The sequence below is a fragment of the Sorex fumeus genome, unplaced genomic scaffold (assembly GCF_029834395.1).
Source record: "Sorex fumeus unplaced genomic scaffold, SorFum_2.1 ptg000014l, whole genome shotgun sequence".
Taxonomy (NCBI): domain Eukaryota; kingdom Metazoa; phylum Chordata; class Mammalia; order Eulipotyphla; family Soricidae; genus Sorex; species Sorex fumeus.
The window spans coordinates 38,099,798-38,120,238 of NW_026606071.1; the positions used below are offsets into that span (position 1 = coordinate 38,099,798).

A 20,441-nucleotide genomic window follows, 5' to 3' on the forward strand; every position below is an offset into this window, starting at 1 on the left:
AAGGACAGCCAGGAGTAATCTGTGAGCACAGAGTCAGGAGTAAGTCCTGAGTATCTCAGATATGGCTCAAAAACAAAGCAAAAAGTATCTTTTTGTATCATTTGCTTTGGATTCTGTGGTTTTCTGGGACATTTTGCTATCTGGAAAGTCAAGGTCCCTGGGGTGACTTTCCTCATCCCCCTGATTCTCCAAACAGCTTAGCTCTGCTCACATGTTTAGTCTCCCAGATGAATTTTATGTTGCTTTTTATTTTGGGGTCACACCCGGCAATGCTCAGGGGTTATTACTTGCTCTACACTTGGGGATCACTCTTGGTGGTGCTCTGGGGACCATCTGGGATGCCTGGGACAGCTGGTACAGGACAAAGGACAGTACCCACTCTACTACCCCTCCAGCCTTTCTAGAGGAAGTATTTTTTTCCTTTTTTTGGGGGGTCACACCTGGCGGTGCACAGGGGTTACTCCTGGCTCTGCACTCAGGAATTACCCCTGACGGTGCTCAGGGGACCATATGGGATGCTGGGAATCGAACCCTGGTTGGCCGCGTGCAAGGCAAACGCCCTACCCGATCTGCTATCACTCCAGCCCCTCCAGAGGAAGTTTTAAATCAACTTGTTAAATGGCAAGATCTTCCCATTAGAGTTTTCATGGAGATTGCATTAAACTGACATCATTATAGCGCTCACTCTTCTCATCAAGAACATGTTCTCTTTTCATTTACTTGGATCCTTTTTACTGCCCTTAAAGTTCTTTGGTTCCCTTCATAGTTCTCAAAATGTTCTAAGTGTATATTCTTTCTGCTATGGGAAAGGTTTTTTTTTTTTTTGCAGACTTTTTAGAGAAAGGTTTGGTCTTAGCTGAACTTGATAACAACTTAGCAAAAAGCAGACACTCTACCACAGGCAAGGGGTGTGTGGGTGTGGGGGTGAAGGGGGGAGTGCAGAATTCTTGGGCAGATGGCCAAGGCCTCCTGAAGGCCAAGGACAAAGAGGGGAGTGGGCCTCACAAGGGAGTTGGGTAGGAACTGCCTGGCTCCAGCTGCTCTCCTCAGAGGATGCTTCCTGCTCCCTCTGCCTTCAGCTCGGCTGCTCTGTGCTCCTTTTCTATCTCTGGGAAGCAAAGCCGGTTAGAACCCATGTGACAACAGAGGCTACCGCATGAATGGAAACATTCCCAGAACAACTCTGTGGGCTGGAGAGGCACCGCCAAAACCAGATTTCACGCCGCTGCTCTGCCATCCTCTTCCCAAGACTGTTTTCTTGCCCAAGGCGTGCAGCTGGCAGTTAACACTGCGGGAGAAATGATCCTTTGAGCTCCAGCAGGTGACTGAGAACAGGGCATTGAGCCATCTCAGTTAGGGGACTCAGCCTGGAACCCTTCATCCACCACCCTGGAAGCTGCCACTCCTATGCCACATGCTACTGTCTTCCCTACCTGCTTCCATAGATTTTTAAAAACGTTAACACCCAAGAATAGCTAAGTACCAGGAGGCTTACTCCATGGCTTGGAGGTCAGCCGCACACGCTAGGGGAAAAGGCAGCTCAGATAGAGAAGGGAGCACCAAATTAAAAGGGTGTTGGGAGGATCCTCCCAGGATGAGAGATGCATGCTGAAAGTAGACTATAGATCGAACCTGTTTGCCACTCATTGCAAACCACAGCACCCAGAAGGAGAGAGAGAACAAAAGGGAATGCCCTGCTACAGAGGCAGGGTGGGATGGGAGGGATGGGGGGTGGGAGGGATACTGGGGGCATTGGAGGTGGAGAATGGGCACTGGTGGAGGGATGGGTACTCAATCATTGTATAATTGAAACCCAAGCACAAAAATTTGTAAGTCTGCAACTGTACCTCATGGTGTTTCACTAATAAAAATTTAAAAAAACCCACGATTTTTAAAAACTGCTTTTTAGGTGTTAGGCTCAAATCACACCCGCCTCTGCCACATATGCTATATTTTTGTGGTTTAGGTGCAGGGAGGGCTGTGTCAATGAAGTATTTTGTATTTAGAAATAAGAGCTTTTCAGAGGGCCTGAGCCATAGCACAGCAGGAAGGAGGTTTGTCTTGCAAGTGGCACCTCATATGGTTCTGAGTCCCACCAGGAGTGATCTCTGAGTGGGAAACCAGGAGTAAGCCCTGAGCACAGCCAGGCGTGACCCCCAAACAAAAACAACAAAAAAAACTTTTCAAAGTTTGCAAGTCTTCAGTAAGAATGAAATCATTTCACTCTCCAATGGCTTAGAATATATATTTGTTTTTGTGTTGGAGTCACACCTTTTGGTCATGGGTCACTCCCAGAGGGCGGAGAGGTCCAGATGTGGTGCTGGGGTATGGAATTTGGGTCAGCAGCATGCAAGGCAAGCACCTTACCTGCTGTGCTATCTCTTCCAGCCCTTGCACACATTGAGATAAGGGCCACAGTGATCAAAACAAAACAAAACTCAACCCAACCAACATCCCCCCTCAGAAAAGCAGCTTGCTGCTAGCTCTTTTCCCTTGCCACCCTTCTTTGCCCGAGCCTGGTGAGACTTGCGGTGGCAACTTGAACCAGGGTACCCGAGATTACTGATTCAATGGCCTTCCAAGTCACCTGGCGCCAAAAAACCTGTTTTCTTTTTTCCAGTCCTGGAGGAATAACTTAGAATCTGTGTTCCGAGACGAAACGCAGTGAAAGCCCAAGGGCACGAGCAGCATTTACCGAACTTTAAAGGGAGCTAATGTTGGGGAAAAAAAAAAATAAAGCGAATCTCCAGGGAGGTTAAGAAAAACAAGAAAAAAAAAAAAAAAGCACCAACAGGTACTTGACTTCCTAGGCCGCCGCAACCCTTTTTCACACGGTTTTTCGAAAAGTTTCTTCCCCAGGCGGACAAACTTTCCTTTCATTGGAAAAAAATAATCTTTCTCTTACAGAAAATCTCCTCCAACTCTTGTTTCCCCGCCCAAGACTGCAAACAAGAAGCCAGGCTTCCCTCATTGGTCGGGAGAGGCGGCGGGTGGACGGCGGCGAGGGGCCCACTGTCGGGTAGCGGGGATGGGAGATGGGAGGCCCAGCTCGGGGGCTCTGTGCATGCTCAGGATGCTCAGACTCCTGGGTACCGCCTCCGACCCCGCCTCCAGGGGCGTGGCTTTCCGCCACGGAGGCGTGTCTTCCGGTCGTCCTTCCGACGCCCCTCCCTTCCGGGGCGGGACTTCCTGTACGTCTTTGACAGGCTGCTGCTGCCGAGCTGGTAGGAGGACGCGTAGCGGGGTCAGTATCAGTGGCCTGTGCCTCTCGGCAGAGCCCCGGAGGATGCTCTTCCTCGCTTTCTTTCTTGCCCGGTTCTCCTCGCGAGGCGTCGGTTGTGCGCGGAAGTCTCGGACTTTCGGCGCTACCGCCCACCTGAGGCTCTTCCGCTTCCTCCTCTTCCCCAGGCTCCGCCCCCCGGCGTCCCGTTGTCATGACGACCGGCCCGCGGGACTCCCTGGTGTGGCAGCTGGCCGGGCTGCTGCGGGAGTCGGGTGAGTGAACTTCCGGCTGGGGGGCGGGGTGGGGGGGCCGCGGAATGTGGGAGTCTCTTCCTACGTCCCAGAGACACGCCCCCTTAAGAGTGACGGGTTTCAGCGTCAAAGATTTAATTGCTTTATTTCGACCTGGGGCTGTTTTGCTAAGATCTGCTGGGTGGCCTTCGTCCTTATCTTTATTTATTTATTTATTTTTGTGCATTTTTCATTTGGTTTTGAGTTTCACCCTGAGGGTTCATGGAGGAGGGGATGGGTGGGAGTAATGCTACTCCTTGGGGATTACTGCCCAACAGTACTTGGAAAGTGTCTCGTGTGGGGGATGGAACCCCGACCTCAAGTCCTAAACACAGCGTTCAGCTGCTCTCTGACCCGTGTCTCTGTTAATCAAAACCTTAGCCATCTCTGGAATGCTAAAAGTCAGTGCTTCTACTGATTTAGACTTCACTGCCACTTTCAGAGGAATGTGATCCTGCCTGAAAGCCGGGGACTATTATAATCCTTGTTGTGTAGCAAGGCACTTTGCACAACTGAAAAACAGGAGGTTTGCTGTGTCTGATCCGGGTAAAGCGTTTACCTTGCATTGTGGCCAGCCGGGGTTCGATCCCTACCTCCTGAGCACTGCAAATGCTCACCTGAGCACAGAGCCAAGAGTAAACCCTGGTATATCCCAAAAACCGAAACAGAAAAACAAAACCCCACTAAAAGTTTGAAGTTAAGCCCACCTGGTTTGAAATTTCCGATTTTTTTCCCCCTTTGTTTTCTTTTTTAGTTCCTGGGTCACACCCAATGGTGCTCAGGGGTTACTCCTGGTTCTGCACTCAGGAATTAACTCCTGGTGGTGCTTGGAGGACCATACGGGATCCCGGGAATCGAACCCGGGTTGGGAGCAGGGAAAGCAAGCGCCTTACCTGCTGTACTGTCTCTCCAGCCCCTGAAATCCCAGTTCTTTTTCAAACCTGGCCAAGTTTAATTTTCTGAGACTGTCTTTCTCATCAGGAGACTGGCACGGGGCAATTGTACTTAATAACAAGTGTGTTACAGGGATTAGTTGTGAGTCATAGAAAGCATGTAGCAAGTGTCTGTATGCAGACAGGTGCTCAGGGTTAGTAACTGTTACTGTCTTTCCTTCCCTCAGTGCCTGGGCCCACCAGAGCCCCCAGTAGTGGTTGAATATGCGATTGCTCTTAGTTGCGATTAGAACAAGTCTCTTGGCTTTGTGATCACATAAAAGTAAAAACTTCCTCCCTGCTATAGGGTCTCAATCAAGATTTTACTGAGCCCCCATTTCCGTCTCTTTAGTTAATAGGGCTTTTCATTAGTCGATTCTGATAAGGTTGAAGTGAGATAACGGTTGCCTGGCACGTATCACCCCGTGAATGCTAGCTGTCTTCCATCACTCCGCACTCCCTGATGGTATCTGTGGCATGGCTCATTCCAGCACTCTGCCTTTCTGGCTTACGTTACAAGCTGTGCATTGGTCTCATCGCCTCTTCTAGGCTGGGAGACTCTCTGAGGGTGGGAAGAGCCCTTGATTCTTGTCAGTATCTCACCGATGTCTACTGCATAGAACTTCCTTCATGTAAGGGTGCAGGGTTATTTATCTGTTTGGCAGAAATCCGCACTTGGGACAGGGATGTGGCTGAAGCTCATAGTTTGCATCTGAAAGGTCCTGAATTTAATCCCCAACACCCCTCTAAAAAAATCTGATGTGATTTAGGGATTAGAGATAAAGCTGGCCATGGTGGCTGGCGTGGTGTGACTACAGGCACGTTGATTATAGTGGTGGTTACAGGAAGCTTCACAGAGGGCAGCTGTATACGTATACTAATGTCAATTTCCTGCTGTGCTGCTGCCAAACTTTTATCAAATGTCACTGGTGAGGGGGGGTGACACTGGATGCAGGGCGTAGGCTAGTTCTCTGTTCTGTTCGTGCTCAAGGATCACTCCTGGTGTACTCAGGACTCCTATGTAGTGCGAGGCGTGAAACCGGGGCCGGCCGTGTGCAAGGCAGGCACCTTACTCGGGATATTATTTCTCAGGTCCTCGATTCTTAAAAAGTTTTAGAACATTTTTTTCTATGCCTTTTTGTCATCACACTTCTTTAGAGACTGTGATGAGTTTAGGGGACCAAAAGCATCCCTCAGTCACTTCCAGACACTTGCGTACAGTCCCCCAAGCACAGCTGGGAGTCACTCTTGAGCACAGAAGCAAGAGTTGCCCCAGAGTACAACTCGGAGTGTGGGCTTTTCTCCCGTCACCCATCCGCCCGAAAGGGATGTCAGTCTCATCGGAGAGAATTTTTTAAATTTTGTTTTTGAGTCCTAACTGGCAGTGCTCAGGGTGTACTCAGAGCTTTGCATTCAGGGATCACTCTTGGAGGGACTAAGGGACCATCTGGAATGCCAGGGATTGAAGCTGGGTTAGGCCTACCTACTGTTCTCTCTCTCCGCCCCATCACTTCACTATTATTTTTTATTTTTATTTATTTATTTGGGCTGAAGCAATAGCACAGTGGGTAGGGCGTTTGCCTTGCAAGTGACCAACATGGCTGACCCGAGTTCGATTCCTCTGACCCTCTCGGGAGAGCCCGGCAAGCTACCAAGAGTATCTCGCCCGCACAGCAAAGCCTGGCAAGCTCCCGTGATGTATTCGATATGCCAAACACAGTAACAAGTGTCATAATGGAAACGTTACTGGGCCCACTCGAGCAAATCGATGAACATCGGGAGGACAGTGACAGTTATTTATTTATTTATTTATTTGCTTTTTGGGTCATGCTAATCTTCTCTGTGTCGTTCTAATTTTAGTATATGTGCTGGAGCGATAGCACAGCGGTAGGGCGTTTGCCTTGCACGCAGCCAACATGGCCGACCCGAGTTCGATTCCTCCGCCCCTCTCGGAGAGCCCGGCAAGCTACCGAGAGTTTCTTGCCCACACGGCAGAGCCTGGCAAGCTCCCCATGATGTACTCGATATGCCTAACACAGTAACAACAAAGTCTCCAATGGAGACGTTACTGGGCCCACTCGAGCAAATCGACGATCAACGGGAGGGCCTTTACCTTTTACCTTTTTGGGTCACACCTTGCGATGCTCAGGGGTTACTCCTGACTCTGCACTCAGCAGTTACTCCTGGCAGTGCTCAGGGGACCATATGGGATACTGGGATTCGAACCCGGGTCGGCCGCATGCAAGGCAAACACCCTATCTGCTGTGCTATCGCTCCAGCCCCTTTACTGTATTTTTTTAAAAAGCATGTGCATGTGTGTGTGTGTGTGTGTGTGTTGGGAAGGGGTGTGTGTGGGGGTTAGGCTGGAGTGATAGAACTGATTGTAGGGCGCTTGTCTTGTATGCAGTCAGCCTGGGGTCGGTCCCTGGCACCCCATATGGTCCCCCGTGCCTCTCCAGGAGTCATCCCTGAGCACAGAGCCCGGAGTGAGCCCTGAGCATAGCTGGTTATGGCCCGACCCCTCAAGATTCTTTTTTTTCCTCTTAGTATGCCCATTATTTTGGCCACCAGAAAAATGAAGACGGAGAGCAGACCGACTTTCCTTCCCCGGGTGGGTCGCGAGCCGTGTGGTGTGCTCCTGCCTCACCCACCGCTCTCCCCGCAGGGGACGTGGTCCTGTCCGGCTGCAGCACCCTGTGCCTACTGACCAACACCCTGCAGCAGCTCAGCCATGTGTTTGAGCTGTACCTGGGGCCCTGGGGCCCGGGGCAGACGGGCTTCGTGGCGCTGCCCTCCCACCCCGCCGACTCCCCCATCATCCTCCAGCTGCAGTTCCTCTTCGATGTGCTGCAGAGGACCCTGTCTCTCAAGGTTCTGGGGGTGACTGGGGCAGGGTATAGACAGAGCCCAAGGGGGAGGTGGGGGAGGGGGCAAGACATGGGCAGGGCCCTGGGAGCTCCGGGCGGCTGCGCCAAAACAGAAGTGTGTGTGTGTGTGTGTGTGTGTGTGTGTGTGTGTGTGTGTGTGTGTGTATGTGTGTGTGATGTGGGTTGTGGGGGGAGACCCCTATAATCTGGGCGTTTGTCTTGTAGTTGGTTCACATCCCAGGTCCTGGCCTCCCTGCACCCATCAAGATTTTCCCTTTCAAGTCCCTGCGCACGTTGGAGGTATGGGGCCTCGCGGGTGTGCGTTTGCAGAAGTCACTGGTGTGGGTGGGTGTCAGGGGAGAGAGGGGGCACCTCTGCACAGGGCTTGGCGCTCCCACGCTTTGCTGAGCCGCGGAGGGAGGCCTCTGTGTGGGGAGTTGCAATGGGGCTGTGTCTCCTCTCCCTCTCCGCCCTCCTCTCTGCTCCGGTCAGCTCCGAGGTGTCCCCCTCCACCGCCTGCACGGCCTCCGCGGCATCTACTCGCAGCTGGAGACGGTCATCTGCAGCCGGAGCCTGCAGGCCCTAGAGGTGAGCCTGCGCCGGGCTGAGCGCTGCTGCCCGCCCCCTGGCGGTGGGCCCTGAAACTACCCCAGAGGCGATGGTCACCCTCCCGCGGCAGCCACACGCAGGGACACTGTTCTCCAAAAAGAAAAAGGTCGATTTCCAGGGGTGTCCGCTGAGTGATTTACTCCCCCTCTGAAACGGAGGTGGTCAGAGGTGTTGATCCCCATCCTCTCCCCCCCCAACTGTTCCTGCTGGCTTCGTGGGAACTCAGGCTCAACCACTGTAGTTAGGTTGGCCTGGACCACGTGCTGGTCAGAGTTCAGGGGTTTTTCCATGGTCGCACTCCAGGGAGCTCCCTGGGCTTGTTTGGAGTTAGCCGTGGCCAGATTGAACCGCCTGGAATGAGTGGCTAGCCGGGCAGTGACCGTGTGTATGTGTGTACTCGTGTGTGTGTGTGTATGTTTGTGTATGTGAGTGCATGTTTGTGCACGTGTGCGTGTGTGCATGTTTGTGTGAGTGCGTGTTTGTGTGTGTTGCGTGTGAGTACATGTATGTGCGTGTGTGTGTACATGTATGTGCCTGTGTGTGTGCATGCCTGTGTGTGTGTGGTGGGGGAGGCCTTGCAGGGAGTGGAGGGGGCTTGGTGTTCCCAGGGCACCCCTCTGTCCCCACCAGGACCTCCTCTCCTCCTGTGGCGGCGACCTGTGCTCGGCCCTACCCTGGCTGTCTCTGCTGTCCGCTGACTTCAGCTATAATGAACTCAGAGCCCTGGACAGCTCCCTGGTGAGGGCTGGGGTGTGGGGCCGGGGTGGCGGGGGTAGGGGCCCGGGCCTCCCCTCGTGAGGGTGGGGATGCAGCATCTGCCATTCCACTTTCTCCTCCCCCCCCCTGCAGGGTCTCCTGTCAGCTTTGCGCTTCCTGAACCTCAGCCACAACCGAGTGCAGGACTGCGAGGGCCACCTGAGGGTGTGCAGGGCCTGGGTCCCCCGGGTGGGGGGCTGCCGGGATACAGGACTCGGCTCTGGCAATGGCACACATGGGGCTCACGGGCCAAGTCCTAACGTCATGGTGGTGGTGGTGGGGGGGTTAGTTTCTCTCCCCGCCCCGCCCCTAATGGGGTGCCAAAGTGACTGTTTTGTTTTGGGGGGCCATACCCGGCAGTACTCAGGGCTTACTCCTGGCTCTGTGTTCTCGGCGATCACTCCTGGCGGGGCTTGGGACCGTAGATATGGGGGCCGGAGCCATAGGCCAGCGGGGAGGGCCTTGCAGGCGGCTGACCTGAGTTCAGTCCCTGGCATCCCCTGATGGTCCCCCAAGCACCGCCGGGAGTAATTCCTGGTGTAGATCCAGGAGGAACCCCTGAGCATCGCCGGGTGTGACCCCACATAACCGAAACATAAAGAGGGGGCGTTTCCAGAGGCGTCTGCGGGCGTTTGGTCATGAAAGTCCAACCCCCACCTCGCTCCCCCAGGACCTGTCGGAACTCTGCCACCTGGACGTCTCCTACAACCACTTGCTCTTCGTGCCCAGAATGGGTCCCTCGAAGGCTGCGCTGGGGACCCTGATCCTGCGGGGCAACGAGCTGCAGAGCCTGCACGGTGAGGCGGGACAGAGGGTCCCTCCCCGCGCCCCCTCCCCATGCCCCCTCCCTCTGACCCACACACCCCCTCTCTCCCCCTCTTCAGGCCTGGAGCAGCTGCAGCAGCTGCGGCACCTGGATGTGGCCTTCAACCTGCTGGAGGCCCACAGGGAGCTGGGCCCGCTGCGGCTGCTGTCCGAGCTGCAAAAGGTGCGGCCCCACCCTGTCCCCCCTACCCCCCAGGAACCCCCCTCCCTCGCCCAGAGCCCGCCTCACCTCCTCTTCCCGCTGTCCCCCGCCAGCTCTACCTGGAGGGCAACCCCTTGTCCTTCCACCCTGCCCACCGGGCGGCCACCGCTCGCTACCTGTCGCCACGTGCCCGGGATGCTGCATCGGGCGTGAGTCATCTCCCAAATGGCCCATTCCAGCCCACAGTTCCCCCCGGTCCCCCCCTCCCCCACCAATTCCCCGCTGTCCCCCAACACGCACCGTCGCTTTTGTCCGGGCAGTTCCTTCTGGACGGCGAGGTCTTGACGCTCAGCAACCTCCAGGTGAGTGGGGGTGTCGGGGGGGATCTGGGGGGCTGTGAGGGTGTCCTCCTGCCCGGGGCCTCTTGGCAGTATGCCCCCCGCCTCGCCCCTCTTCCAGGCCTCCACCTCCTCGGAGCTGGGCCCCGCCACCCCGGCTGGATCCTGGCCGCTGGGGAGCGCCACCGAGACCTCCGCCGGCGCCGACCTGAGTGACAGCCCCTCTTCAGGGCCCGCACCCCCACTCCGGAAGGCCAAGGTGACCGTGGTCTCAGGCTCCGGGTGGCCAAGGGCTGTCCCTGTCGGAGGGGCATCAGCGGGCGGGACTGGGGGGTGGGGGGTCCTGGCTCGTGACATCCCCTTCTGTGCCCTCTTCCCCCCCAGACCCGGGTGCGAGTGAGGAGGGCGAGTATCTCCGAGCCCAGTGACACCGACCCCGAGCCCCGCACCCTGGACCCGTCCCCGGCCGGTGCGTCCACCCTGTCTCCCCAGCCCACAGCTCCCGGAAGCGGGCCGGGGGGGCATGGAGGAGTTGGTATTGGGGGTGAGGAGAATGCAGGGCAGGGGGCCTCTTTGTAGCTCCTCTTCCCTCTGGGGCTGGGATGAGAGAAGAGACTGCCGGAGGGGGCCAGAGCGATTGCACAGCGTGGAGGGCGTTTGCCTTGCACGCAGCCGACCCGGGTTCGATCCCCGGCATCCCATATGGTCCCCTGAGTGAGCACCGCCAGGAGTGATTCCTGAGCGCAGAGCCAGGTGTAACCTTACCGGGTGTGACCGAAAATACCAAATTTTTTTTTTTTTGCTGGAGGGTTTTTTTTTGGGGTAACTGCTATGGGGGGGCTGTTGGGCAGGGGTGGGCAGTACCACTTGGGATAGAGGAAGGACCCACCTCCCGGGCCCTGTCACTGATAGCCAGAGAGACCCCTAAACTGTCCGTTTAGGGCTCAGCTGAGAAGCCCCCCTCTTTCCCCCCCAGGCTGGTTCGCACAGCAGCACCGGGAGCTGGAGCTTATGAACAGCTTTCGGGAGCGCTTCGGCCGGGACTGGCTGCAGTACCGGAGCCAGCTGGAGAGCCCGGGCCGCCCTGGGCAGGACCCCAGCCCGCTGCCCCCAGACAGCCCTGGCCCCGCGCCTCCGCTGCCTGGACCCGCACCCCCTGCGGAGACCTCGCGGGACCCAGCTGGGGGACCTGGGGTTCAGCGGGAGCCCCAGGGAGAGGAGGAACAGGAGGAGGAGGGGGAGGAAGAGGAAGAGGAAGAGGAGGAAGAAGAAGAGGAAGAGGAGGAGGAGGAGGAGGAGCTGAGTGAGGGGGAAGGTGAGCTTGGGGGGGCGCCCAGTGGGGTGTGTAGGGAGAGGAACCGCCCCAAAGGGCAGGCGGGTGGCCCCCGGAAGTGGGCAGTCTGGCGTGCCCGCCCTCCCCACGGCCCCCCTCATTTCTCTCCAGCCGAGCTGTGCCGCCCCGTCCTGGTGTGCCCCCTGGAGGGGCCCCGGGGGGCTCGGGGCTCCGAGCGCTTCCTGCGGGTCACCTCGGGCCACCTGTTGGAGGTGGAGCTGCGGGCGGCCCGGGTCCTAGAGCGGCTGGAGCTGGGCAGTCTAGAGGCGGCCGAGCTGGAGCCTGAACCCGAACCAGAACCAGAACTGGAACCCAGGCCCGAGGTGGGTGCCAGGCAGGGTCCCAGGGCTGCCGGGGCCACGACTGAAGGCTCCACCCATTGTGACTGCCCAGGTCTGGGCCCATGACACTGAGGCCCAGGCGGGTGTGGACGGAGAGACTGGAATAGGGCACCTCTGGGCACCTGGATGCCCATGGACAGAGGCTGGACTGGGCACCTCTGGGTGACCATGTGGATGGCCATGGACAGAGGGTGGACTTGAGCACCTCTGGGCAGGCGTGTGGACAGAGGCTGGACTGGGCGCCTCTGGGCGGGTGTATGGATGGCCATGAACGGAGAGGCCAGACTGGGCACCTGTGGGTAACCATGTGGATGGCCGTGGACAGAGAGGGTGGACTTGAGCATCTCAGAGCAGGTGCGTGGGCAGAGGCTGGACTGGGCTCCTCTGGTCCCTGGTCCCAGCCTCTCGCCCTGTCCCGCCCTCCACCCCCATTGCCTCCACCCCTCGCAGGGCTCTGGGCCTCCCCCCAGGCCCCCTGTGCTGGCTCTGCGCTTCTCCTACCTCTCTCCTGCCCGGCACCTGCGGCGCTATGTGGTCCTGGAGCCCGACGCCCACGCTGCCATCCAGGTGAGGCCGGGTGGGGCCCTGGGAGGGTCGGGACAGGCCGAGGGTGGGCGGGGTGCCCCTGTTCACCGCAATCCCCTGGTCCGGCCCGGTTCAGGAGCTGCTGGCTGTGCTGGCCCCAGCGGTCACGACGGCAGCACAGCGCCAGCTCGGGGAGACGCGGGGCCTGCCCAGGGGCCGCCTCCAGTGCCTGCGGTGTGGACACGAGTTTAGCGCCGAGCAGCTGGGCAGTGGGGAGGGCCGGGCCCCTCCGTCCCAGAAGGCAGGTGTGTGTCACTCAGAGCGCGCGGCCGGAGGGTGGGAGCATGCAGGGGGTGGGGGGTGGAGGAGCCCTCCCCCAGGAAACATCATCTCTGTGTTTAACCATATTCGTTACAGTAAGAAGTGGGTTTTGGATCTGGAGTGATAGCACAGTGGGGAGGGTGTTTGCCTTGCACACGGCTGACCCAGTTCAATTCCCAGCATCCCATGTGGTCCCCTGAGCACCGCCAGGAGTAATTCCTGAGTACATGAGTCAGGAGTAACCCAGTGCATCGCCGGCTGTGATCCAAAAAGCTAAAAAAACAAGGGGGGGGAGGGGCTGGAACAATAGCACAGCGGGTAGGGCGTTTGCCTTGCACGAAGCCTACCTAGGTTCGATTCCCAGCATCCGATATGGTCCCCCAAGCACCACCAGGAGTATGCATAAAGCAGGAGTAACTCCTGTGCATTGCCGGGTGTGACCCAGAAAGGGAAAAAAAAGTTTTTTTTTATTATTGGTGCAGGAGTGTGGAGGGCACACTCAGCAGTGCTTAGGGACTACTCCTGGCTCTGTGCTCAGGGATCGCTCCGGGAGGTGCTCCGGGGACCCTCGGCAGTGCCAGGGGATTAGAATTGGGGTCAGCGGGGTGCAAAGCAAGCCCCTGAGCCTATACTATCTCTCTGGCCCTTACACTGTTGTTGTTGTTATTTTCTTTTATCACTGGGAGGCCCCTCCTCTTTGGCTAATTTTTCAGAAGTGACCCAAGCCCAGTGACCCTGGGGATGATCTGTTTGGGGCCCCCATCGCTCACCCCTGGAGACCCAGTATGATCCTTGTGGGCCTGACCCTGGCCAGGGCGCTCAATGGGCCCTGTGGGCCATTGTGCTGGGGTGGGGCGGGTGTTCCCCCTGAACCCATCAGAGCCTGCAGAGAGCAGGGCTGTGAGGCTCGTGTGGAAGCATGTATAGCTGGGTCACCTTCCCTCGATGACAGCACCAGGACAGAGGTGGGAATTGGGTTCTCATGTCCCCACTTCACCCGGCCCACGACCTCATCTGTGTCCCAGGGTGGGGGGAGGGGTCCTTGTGGCCCTGCCTGCTCTCGGGCATTGGCATTGTCACCGGCCATTTCTGTGTCATCTGCATCCTCTTTCCAGGGTCACACCTGGTGATGCACAGAGGTTATTCCTGGCTTTACACTCAGGAATTACTCCTGGTGGTGCTCAGGGGACCATATGGAATGCTGGGAATCGAACCTGGGTTAGCCGCGTGCAAGGCGAATGCCCTACCCACTGTGTTATTGCTCCAGCACCCCAGTTTGAGTAGAAAACGGGGTTGTCCCCATCGCGCTGTGAGGAGAGTTCAGTGTCCAGAAAACCTAGAAACTTGGACTGGAGCGAGAGGACAGCAGGGAGGGCGTTTGCTTTGCACACAGATGATCCAGGTTCGATCCCCGGCATCCCATAGGGTCCCCTGAGCACCTCCAGGAGTGATTCTTGAGGGCAGAGCCAGTAGTCCTTGAGCCTCGGTGGGTGCTCAAAACCAAAACCAAATAAAAGAGCAAAATATTGAAGAAAACCCAGACCCTGAGCTCAGAGCAGAGAGCCCGCAGCCTGGAGCCCAGCCCCGGGTCAGGTGAAGGGGCTCGGTGACAGCTGCCAGGGGGTCGCTGGGCTGTGTGTCAGCGATGAGTGATGAATGTCACCCTCTATCCTCTGCACAAAGGCAGGGAGACACCCCCCCCTTCCCCACTTCTGGCCACTCTCCCTGAGTGCCCATGTCTGTCCTGGCCGTGCCCATCCCGGCCACGCCACAGAGGGACATTCTCATCACCCCGTGTCACTGGGGAGCCGGGCACAGAGCCCACAGCCTGGATGGAACTTGGGGGCCCTCTTGGCCCGGCCTCTGCCCTGCTCCTAGTCTCTGGCTCCGGGGGCATCATGGAAGAACCCCCCCACCCCCATCCCCTGGATGAAGGAGGGTCCTGGTGGAGGAAGAGACCTCAGAGCGCCTTCCTGGAAGCTTTTGAGTGGGGGCGTCAGCAGGGGGCTGTGGCTGGGGTGGGAGTGAGGGTGAGTGTGGGGGGATCTGGACATGTGGGCTGGGTGGGGTTCAGAGCTGGCGCAGGATCTGTGAGGGGGACGATCACGGGCCCTGTCCCTCTCACCCTCCCCAGACCTCCCGGTGGTGTGTCCGAGCTGTGGGAGCGACCATGTGGTCCTCCTGGCCCGGCCTGCAACCCCGCGGCCCCCCAGCCCCGCCCAGGACGTGCCTGACCACTGTGCTGATGGCCCCGTGGCCAGCAGCACCCCGTCTCCGACCCCAGCCTCCCAGGACCCCCACAGCTGGAACCTCAGCCCTGGTAAGTGTGGGTGAGGCGGGACAGTCGTGGCAGGGGCTTGGGGGGGGCTGTGATGGGCCCCCCCGCCCTCCGTGACCACCTCCCTCCGCCGCCCACCGTGGGCTCCCAGCTCCCGAGCGCTCTGCCCTCTGCTCTGTGGACCACCGCCTGCGGCTCTTCCTGGACGTGGAGGTGTTCACGGGCGCCCAGGAGGAGTTCCAGTGCCACATCAAGGTGTGCGCCCACCCCACCCCAGCGCCCGAGGGTACCCGGGCGGGGGGATTGCCTTGGGAGACCCTTGGTCTCTGGGTCAGCATTCCCCCCGCCGGGCCCCGGGTCCTGACACCTGCTCGCTGGAGCCCCCGTGGGCTGGGGTGAGCCCAGTCTTGCCCTGACCTGCTGGCCAGGGAACGTCCAGGAAGCCCCCTTGGGGGCGTTAGGGAGGCCAGCGGGTGCACCCGCTTTCTGAGCCTGAGTCACGAGAGGGGCCCCAGGGGTGTGGCAGAAGTGGGGTCCTGCGGGGAGAACTCACCTGGCTGGGGTATGGGGTGGGAGGCCAGGAATAGGGGTGTCAGACACACACAGATGTATGTCTCGGACGCGTCCGGGTCGGGTTCGAGCCTTGTGTATTAGCATGGGGTCTCCCTGAGGCTTGGGGGACCGCTGAGGAGTCGGGGGGCAATGGAGTGGGGAGGTCCCCTGCAGTCTGGGAGTTGAGGGCGCATGAGGTGGTCAGGGCGCAGGGGTGCCTGGTTGGGGTGCCAGGCTGGGTGACTCTGCCGAGTGCCCTCCACCCCTCTGTGCCCCCCTCAGGTGCCCGTGGTGGTGGCTGGCCGCCCTGGGGAGTGTCCGTGTGTCGTGGTTGTGTCTGATCACAGTCTCTATGTGCTGGAGGTGACAGGGGAGATGAGGTAGGTAGGTGAGTGTGTGTGTGTGGGGGGGGGGGCAGGGGCAGGGTTGTGGGGTTCCCCCTGCCCCGCCCCCAGGGCCTCCTGGTCTCACTCCCTCCCCACCCCCCACAGCGGGCCCCCTGCTGGCTGGTTGCGCTGCACCCTGGCCGTACCCCTGCAAGAGCTGAGCACCGTGGAGCTGGGCCTGGCCGGCCAGAGCCTGCGGCTGGAGTGGGCGGCGGGTGCAGGTGGCTGCGTGCTGCTACCCCGGGACGCCAAGTGCTGCCGGGCCTTCCTGGCGGCGCTCACGGGTGAGAGGGGGTGCCAGGAGGGGGGGGGGTCCTCCAGACTGCAGGGCGGGGGTCTCAGGTACCCGGGAGGGGGGAGAGGGGAGGGGTAGGGCCAGAGAGGAAGCTTGGTGGGTCTCTGCCCTCACAGACGTCCTGCAGGCCCTGCCCCCACCTCGGAGGAGCGGGGTCCGCGCCTCAGAGGAGAAGGTGACCCCCGAGCACCGCCTCTGGTGAGTGCCAGGAGCACAGGCCCCAGCGGGGGGCCGAGAGCGAACACTGCGGGAGGGCTGGGGGTGAGGCTCTCGCCTGGCGTGTGGCTCACCCTAGTTTGATTCTCCACCCAGTGGCCCCCCACTCCATCCCAAAACTGCAGCACCCTAGGGTCCTGGAAGGTCTTGCCGGCATCCTCAGGCCCATGCATTGAAGCATCAGCTGTGTTGGCCGGGGAGAGGCCCCTCCAGGATTCCTGAGCGCTTTTGTGGTCCCCAGGACTCCTGAGCACTTTTTGGGGAGACTATTTTCTCTCCCCCCCCACAAGAAAAAAAAAGAAACCAAATCAAGGCCTCAGGGCCGGATCTTGCTATGCCCACATCTCTGCCCAGGCTGTGCCCCTCCCACCACCCCCTGGGGCCCCACACCCCTTCCTTGACAATCCTTCCCGCAGGCCTCTGCTGGAGAGAGACTCTTCCTCAGAGCCGCCCCCGTTCTTCTACCTCCGGGTGTTCCTGGTGGAAGGTGAGGCCTGTGAAGCCCCCCTGTCCCGAGCCCTCGGTGCCCCTTTAGAGACCTGCGCCCTCGAGGGCACAGTCCGGGCCAGCCAGGTCTTAGGTCGCTCTGGTGTGCCCACGGCCCTGAGGCCTTTGCTCTGATTTCCCGATCCATGAGTTGAGCAATCGATTGGTCACTGCTTCTGCCCCACACGCCCCCAGGGAGACGGCAGGGGCAGAGCTGCTTTCTGAGCAGGGCGGGTGGTGGGCAGGTTCCTGGACTCAGAATCTGGGGTGGTAGCCCCGGGGGCCTGGGTGGCTCTGGGGTCCCCGATACCCGGGCAGGGGGGCTCCCGCCGCCGTCCACTCCAGGCCGCTCCCAACCCCTCTCTTCCCCGCTAGGCCCCGCCACCCGCCCCGTGTCCCTGCTGCTGACGCTGTCCATCCTCTACCTGCTGGAGGAGGAGCCCGCGGGGCCCCCAGCTGAGTCCCCTCTCCCGGCTGCCCCCGAAGCCTGCGAGGAGGCCCCACCCTCGGGCCCGGCGCTGTCCGTGCTGGTCCGGGAGCAGCAGCCACTCAGCAGCCTGAGCTCCGTGCTGCTGTACCGCTCGGCGCCCCAGGACCTGCGGCTCATCTTCTACGACGAGGTGCGGGCGGGTGTGCCTGGGCGAGTGCACGAGCCTGTGTCGCGTGTGCCTGTGTGTCCGCATGTGCAGGGTTCTTGTGTGTGTGTGTGTGTGTGCACGCACATGTGCATGTGTGATTGTGTGCTTGCATGCCTGAGTGTGTGGACGAACGTGTGCGTGAGTGTGTACTTGTGGGTGTATCCAAGTATGCATGAGGGTGTTTTTGCGGGGGTGTGAGTGCACGCGAGAGTCTATGAGAGTGTGCATGTGTGGGTCAATGAGGGTGTACGGGTGTATGAGGGTGTGTGAGTGTGCATGTGAGGGTATATATGAGAGTGTATGAGTGTCAGTGTGTGCATGTGAGGGTATATGAGAGTGTGCATGTGAGTGTACGTGGGAGTGTGTGAATGTGTATGAGAGTGTGAGTGTCCATGTGCGGGTATATGAGTGTGAGTGAGTGTGTGCGTGTGCGGGTATATGAGCGTGTGCACTTGTGGGGGTATGAGTGTGCACGTGCATGTGCACGCACTAGGGTATGTATGCAGGTGCGTGTATGAATGTGTGTGTGTGTATTTGTGGGTGTTTCAGAGCATGCATGAGGGTGTGTGCGGGACTGGGAGTGCATGTGAGAGCATATGAGAGTGTGCACTGTGAGTATATGATGGCGTGTGGGTGTGTGAGTGTGCATGTGTGAGTATGTGAGAGTGTATGAGTGTGTATGAGAGTGTGTGTGCATGTGCATGTGTGGGTATATGAGAGGGAGAGAGTGCATGTGAGGGTATATATGAGAGTGTGTGAGTGTGTGAGTGTGTACATGTGAGGGTATATGAGCGTGTGCACTTGTGGGTGTATGAGTGTGCATGTGCACGTGCACGCGCTAGTGTATGTATGCAGGTGTGTGTGCATGTGAGTGTATGAGAGCGTGGGAGTGTGTGTCCAGGTGTCATGAGTCTGAGAAGAATGAGCAGTCTGGGGGAGATCAGAGACTTGGGGTACAGAGACCGGGAGGCTTGTTGGGCTGGCCGGGCAGCACGCAGAGAGGGCAGCAGCTGAGGTCGGCAGGAACCCTTGGGGGAGCTGGACGCCTCTAGCGAGGCACTGTCCTTTGTGTGGATCCAGCTGGGCCCGGGCTCTGGTGTCTGTGCCCATGTCTGTGCCGGGCTGGGGCTGAGAACCGGTGTTGGACTCTTCTCCATGAGCGAGTTCTGTTGCTGGTTCTATGACAGAGGAGGAAACTGAGGCATGGGGGGGGGGGCTTGCCCATCTGCAGTGGTTCTACGTGGAGAGTCGGGAGCTGAACCCTGAGCCTGCCTCGGAGCTGGGTCCAGAGGGGTCTCCCCCACCCCCAGAAATAGGGGTTTTTAAAACCCACTGGAAAATGGGGACAGTCGCTGGGTGCCTGCAGCAGGTGCTGACTGGGGTGTGTCCAGGGAATTCCAACTCACTGTCTTGTGTGGAGGGCTAGAGCCGGAGCCCAGACCCAAAAAGAAGAAATAAAAAGGGTTGGAGCCATAGTACAGCGGGTAGGGCATTTGCCTTGCATGTGGCCGACCTGGGTTCGATCTTCAGCATCCCATATGGTCCCTCGAGCACCGCCAGGAGTAATTCCTGAGTGCATGAGCCAGGAGTAACCCCTGTGCATCGCTGGGTGTGACCCCCAAAAAAATGCTGGGGCCCAGGAGGAAGGTGGCCCTGATTCTTCAGGGTCCTGGGAGGGACGTGGCCCCCTGAGTGTGTAGGGCCCAGGAGGGGTGTGGCCCCTGAATCTGTGTGCTGCGTCGGAGGGGGGATGGCTCCTGAGTCTGCGGGGGCCAGGAGGACAGTGGCCTTGACTCTGCATGGTCCTGGGAGGGGCTTGGCCCCTGAGTTCGTGGGGCCCAAGAGGACGGTGGCCCTGAGTTTGCGATGCCTGAGCCTGAAGGCCCGGGAGGGCTGTCCCTGAGTCTCCATCCTCTCTGCAGGTATCTCGGCGGGAGAGCTTCTGGGCGCTGCGTGTGGTGTGCCCAGAGCAGCTGACCGCCCTGCTGGCCTGGGTCCGAGAGCCATGGGAAGAGCTGTTTTCCATCGGCCTCCGCACTGCAACCCAGGATGCGCTCGATCTGGACCGCTGAGGGGCCAGCGCTGGCCTCAGGATCAGTGACTCAGTGACTCCGGACCCCGGGTGCTGGCCAGTGAGGCCCCAAGTGGCCCATGGCTCCGGGAGACCGGGGGAGTGGCCCGCCGTGAGGCCTCGAGGCTGTGCGGCCGGGCAGAGTGGGCAGTGGGGACGCTTCTCCGCACGTTCTTCTCAGGGGTCAATAAAGCTCTGTCCACTCTGCCTGTCCTGGTGTGCCTCAGGGGCCCCCGTGTGAGCCTGGCTGGCTACTGTAAAAAAAATGTAATTTTTTTTTTTTGCAGGGGAGCAGCCCATGCCCAGCGCAGGGGGTGGGCTGGGTGACACGCGGGCATGATGGAACCTGGGGTGTCACACATGCAAGACATTTGGGCCCCATCCCTGTCCCCCCCCCCCCCCCCCCCCGCCTGTATTCTCCAAGGGCAGCCTTGTTTATACGGTGACACTATCTCCAGCCCTGCTCTGAGGGGAGTCCTGCCTGCAGCTCCCAGCCTGGACAGATGACCCCCTGGGAGGTGGGGGGAGGGGTCTCACTCCTGAAGAGTAGTGGGGAGTGGGTGGGGGCTCAGGCTTTTTTTTTTATCTTTTTGGGTCACACCGGGCAATGCACAGGGGTTATTCCTGGCTCATGCACTCAGGAATTACTCCTGGCAGTGCTCAGGGGACCATATGGGATGCTGGGAATCGAATCCAGGTTGACTGCGTGCAAGGCAAACACCCTACCCACTGTGCTATTGCTCCAGCCCCGGGCTCAGGTTTTTTAAAATTTTTTTTAGTAGGACTTTTTTTTTTTAAATTTTATTGAATCACTGTGAGTTACAAAGCTTTTATGTTTGAGATTCAGCCATATGATGATCAAATACCCATCCCTCCACCAGTGCACATTTTCCACCACCAATGTCCCCAGTATTCCCCACCCCTCCAATCCCAGTCCTCACCCTGCCTCTATGGCAGACGATTTCTGATGGGGGCTCAGTCTTTTCTTAGCAATGGGGGCTGAAGTGATAGCACAGC

At 58.8% G+C, this 20,441-nt stretch overlaps 1 protein-coding gene and 1 non-coding gene across 2 annotated transcripts; one reads left to right on the forward strand and one right to left on the reverse strand.

Annotated features, from left to right (window-relative positions):
• Nucleotides 1-3,392: 3,392 nt before the first annotated feature.
• STK11IP (serine/threonine kinase 11 interacting protein) lies at nucleotides 3,393-19,443 on the forward strand. Its single transcript, XM_056111572.1, has 24 exons — nucleotides 3,393-3,495; nucleotides 7,111-7,316; nucleotides 7,538-7,612; nucleotides 7,805-7,900; nucleotides 8,552-8,659; nucleotides 8,771-8,842; nucleotides 9,348-9,474; nucleotides 9,562-9,665; nucleotides 9,758-9,853; nucleotides 9,965-10,006; nucleotides 10,104-10,241; nucleotides 10,367-10,451; nucleotides 10,959-11,297; nucleotides 11,427-11,638; nucleotides 12,107-12,223; nucleotides 12,318-12,486; nucleotides 14,637-14,822; nucleotides 14,932-15,035; nucleotides 15,615-15,712; nucleotides 15,824-16,002; nucleotides 16,130-16,211; nucleotides 16,646-16,716; nucleotides 17,091-17,335; nucleotides 19,276-19,443. The coding sequence occupies exons 1-24, from the start codon at nucleotides 3,435-3,437 to the stop codon at nucleotides 19,423-19,425; spliced, it is 3,162 nt and encodes a 1,053-aa protein (XP_055967547.1). The 5' UTR covers nucleotides 3,393-3,434; the 3' UTR covers nucleotides 19,426-19,443.
• Nucleotides 6,226-6,328, reverse strand: LOC130021190 (U6 spliceosomal RNA). The gene has a single exon (XR_008792096.1). It is a non-coding gene; the product is annotated as a U6 spliceosomal RNA (small nuclear RNA).
• Nucleotides 19,444-20,441: the final 998 nt, after the last annotated feature.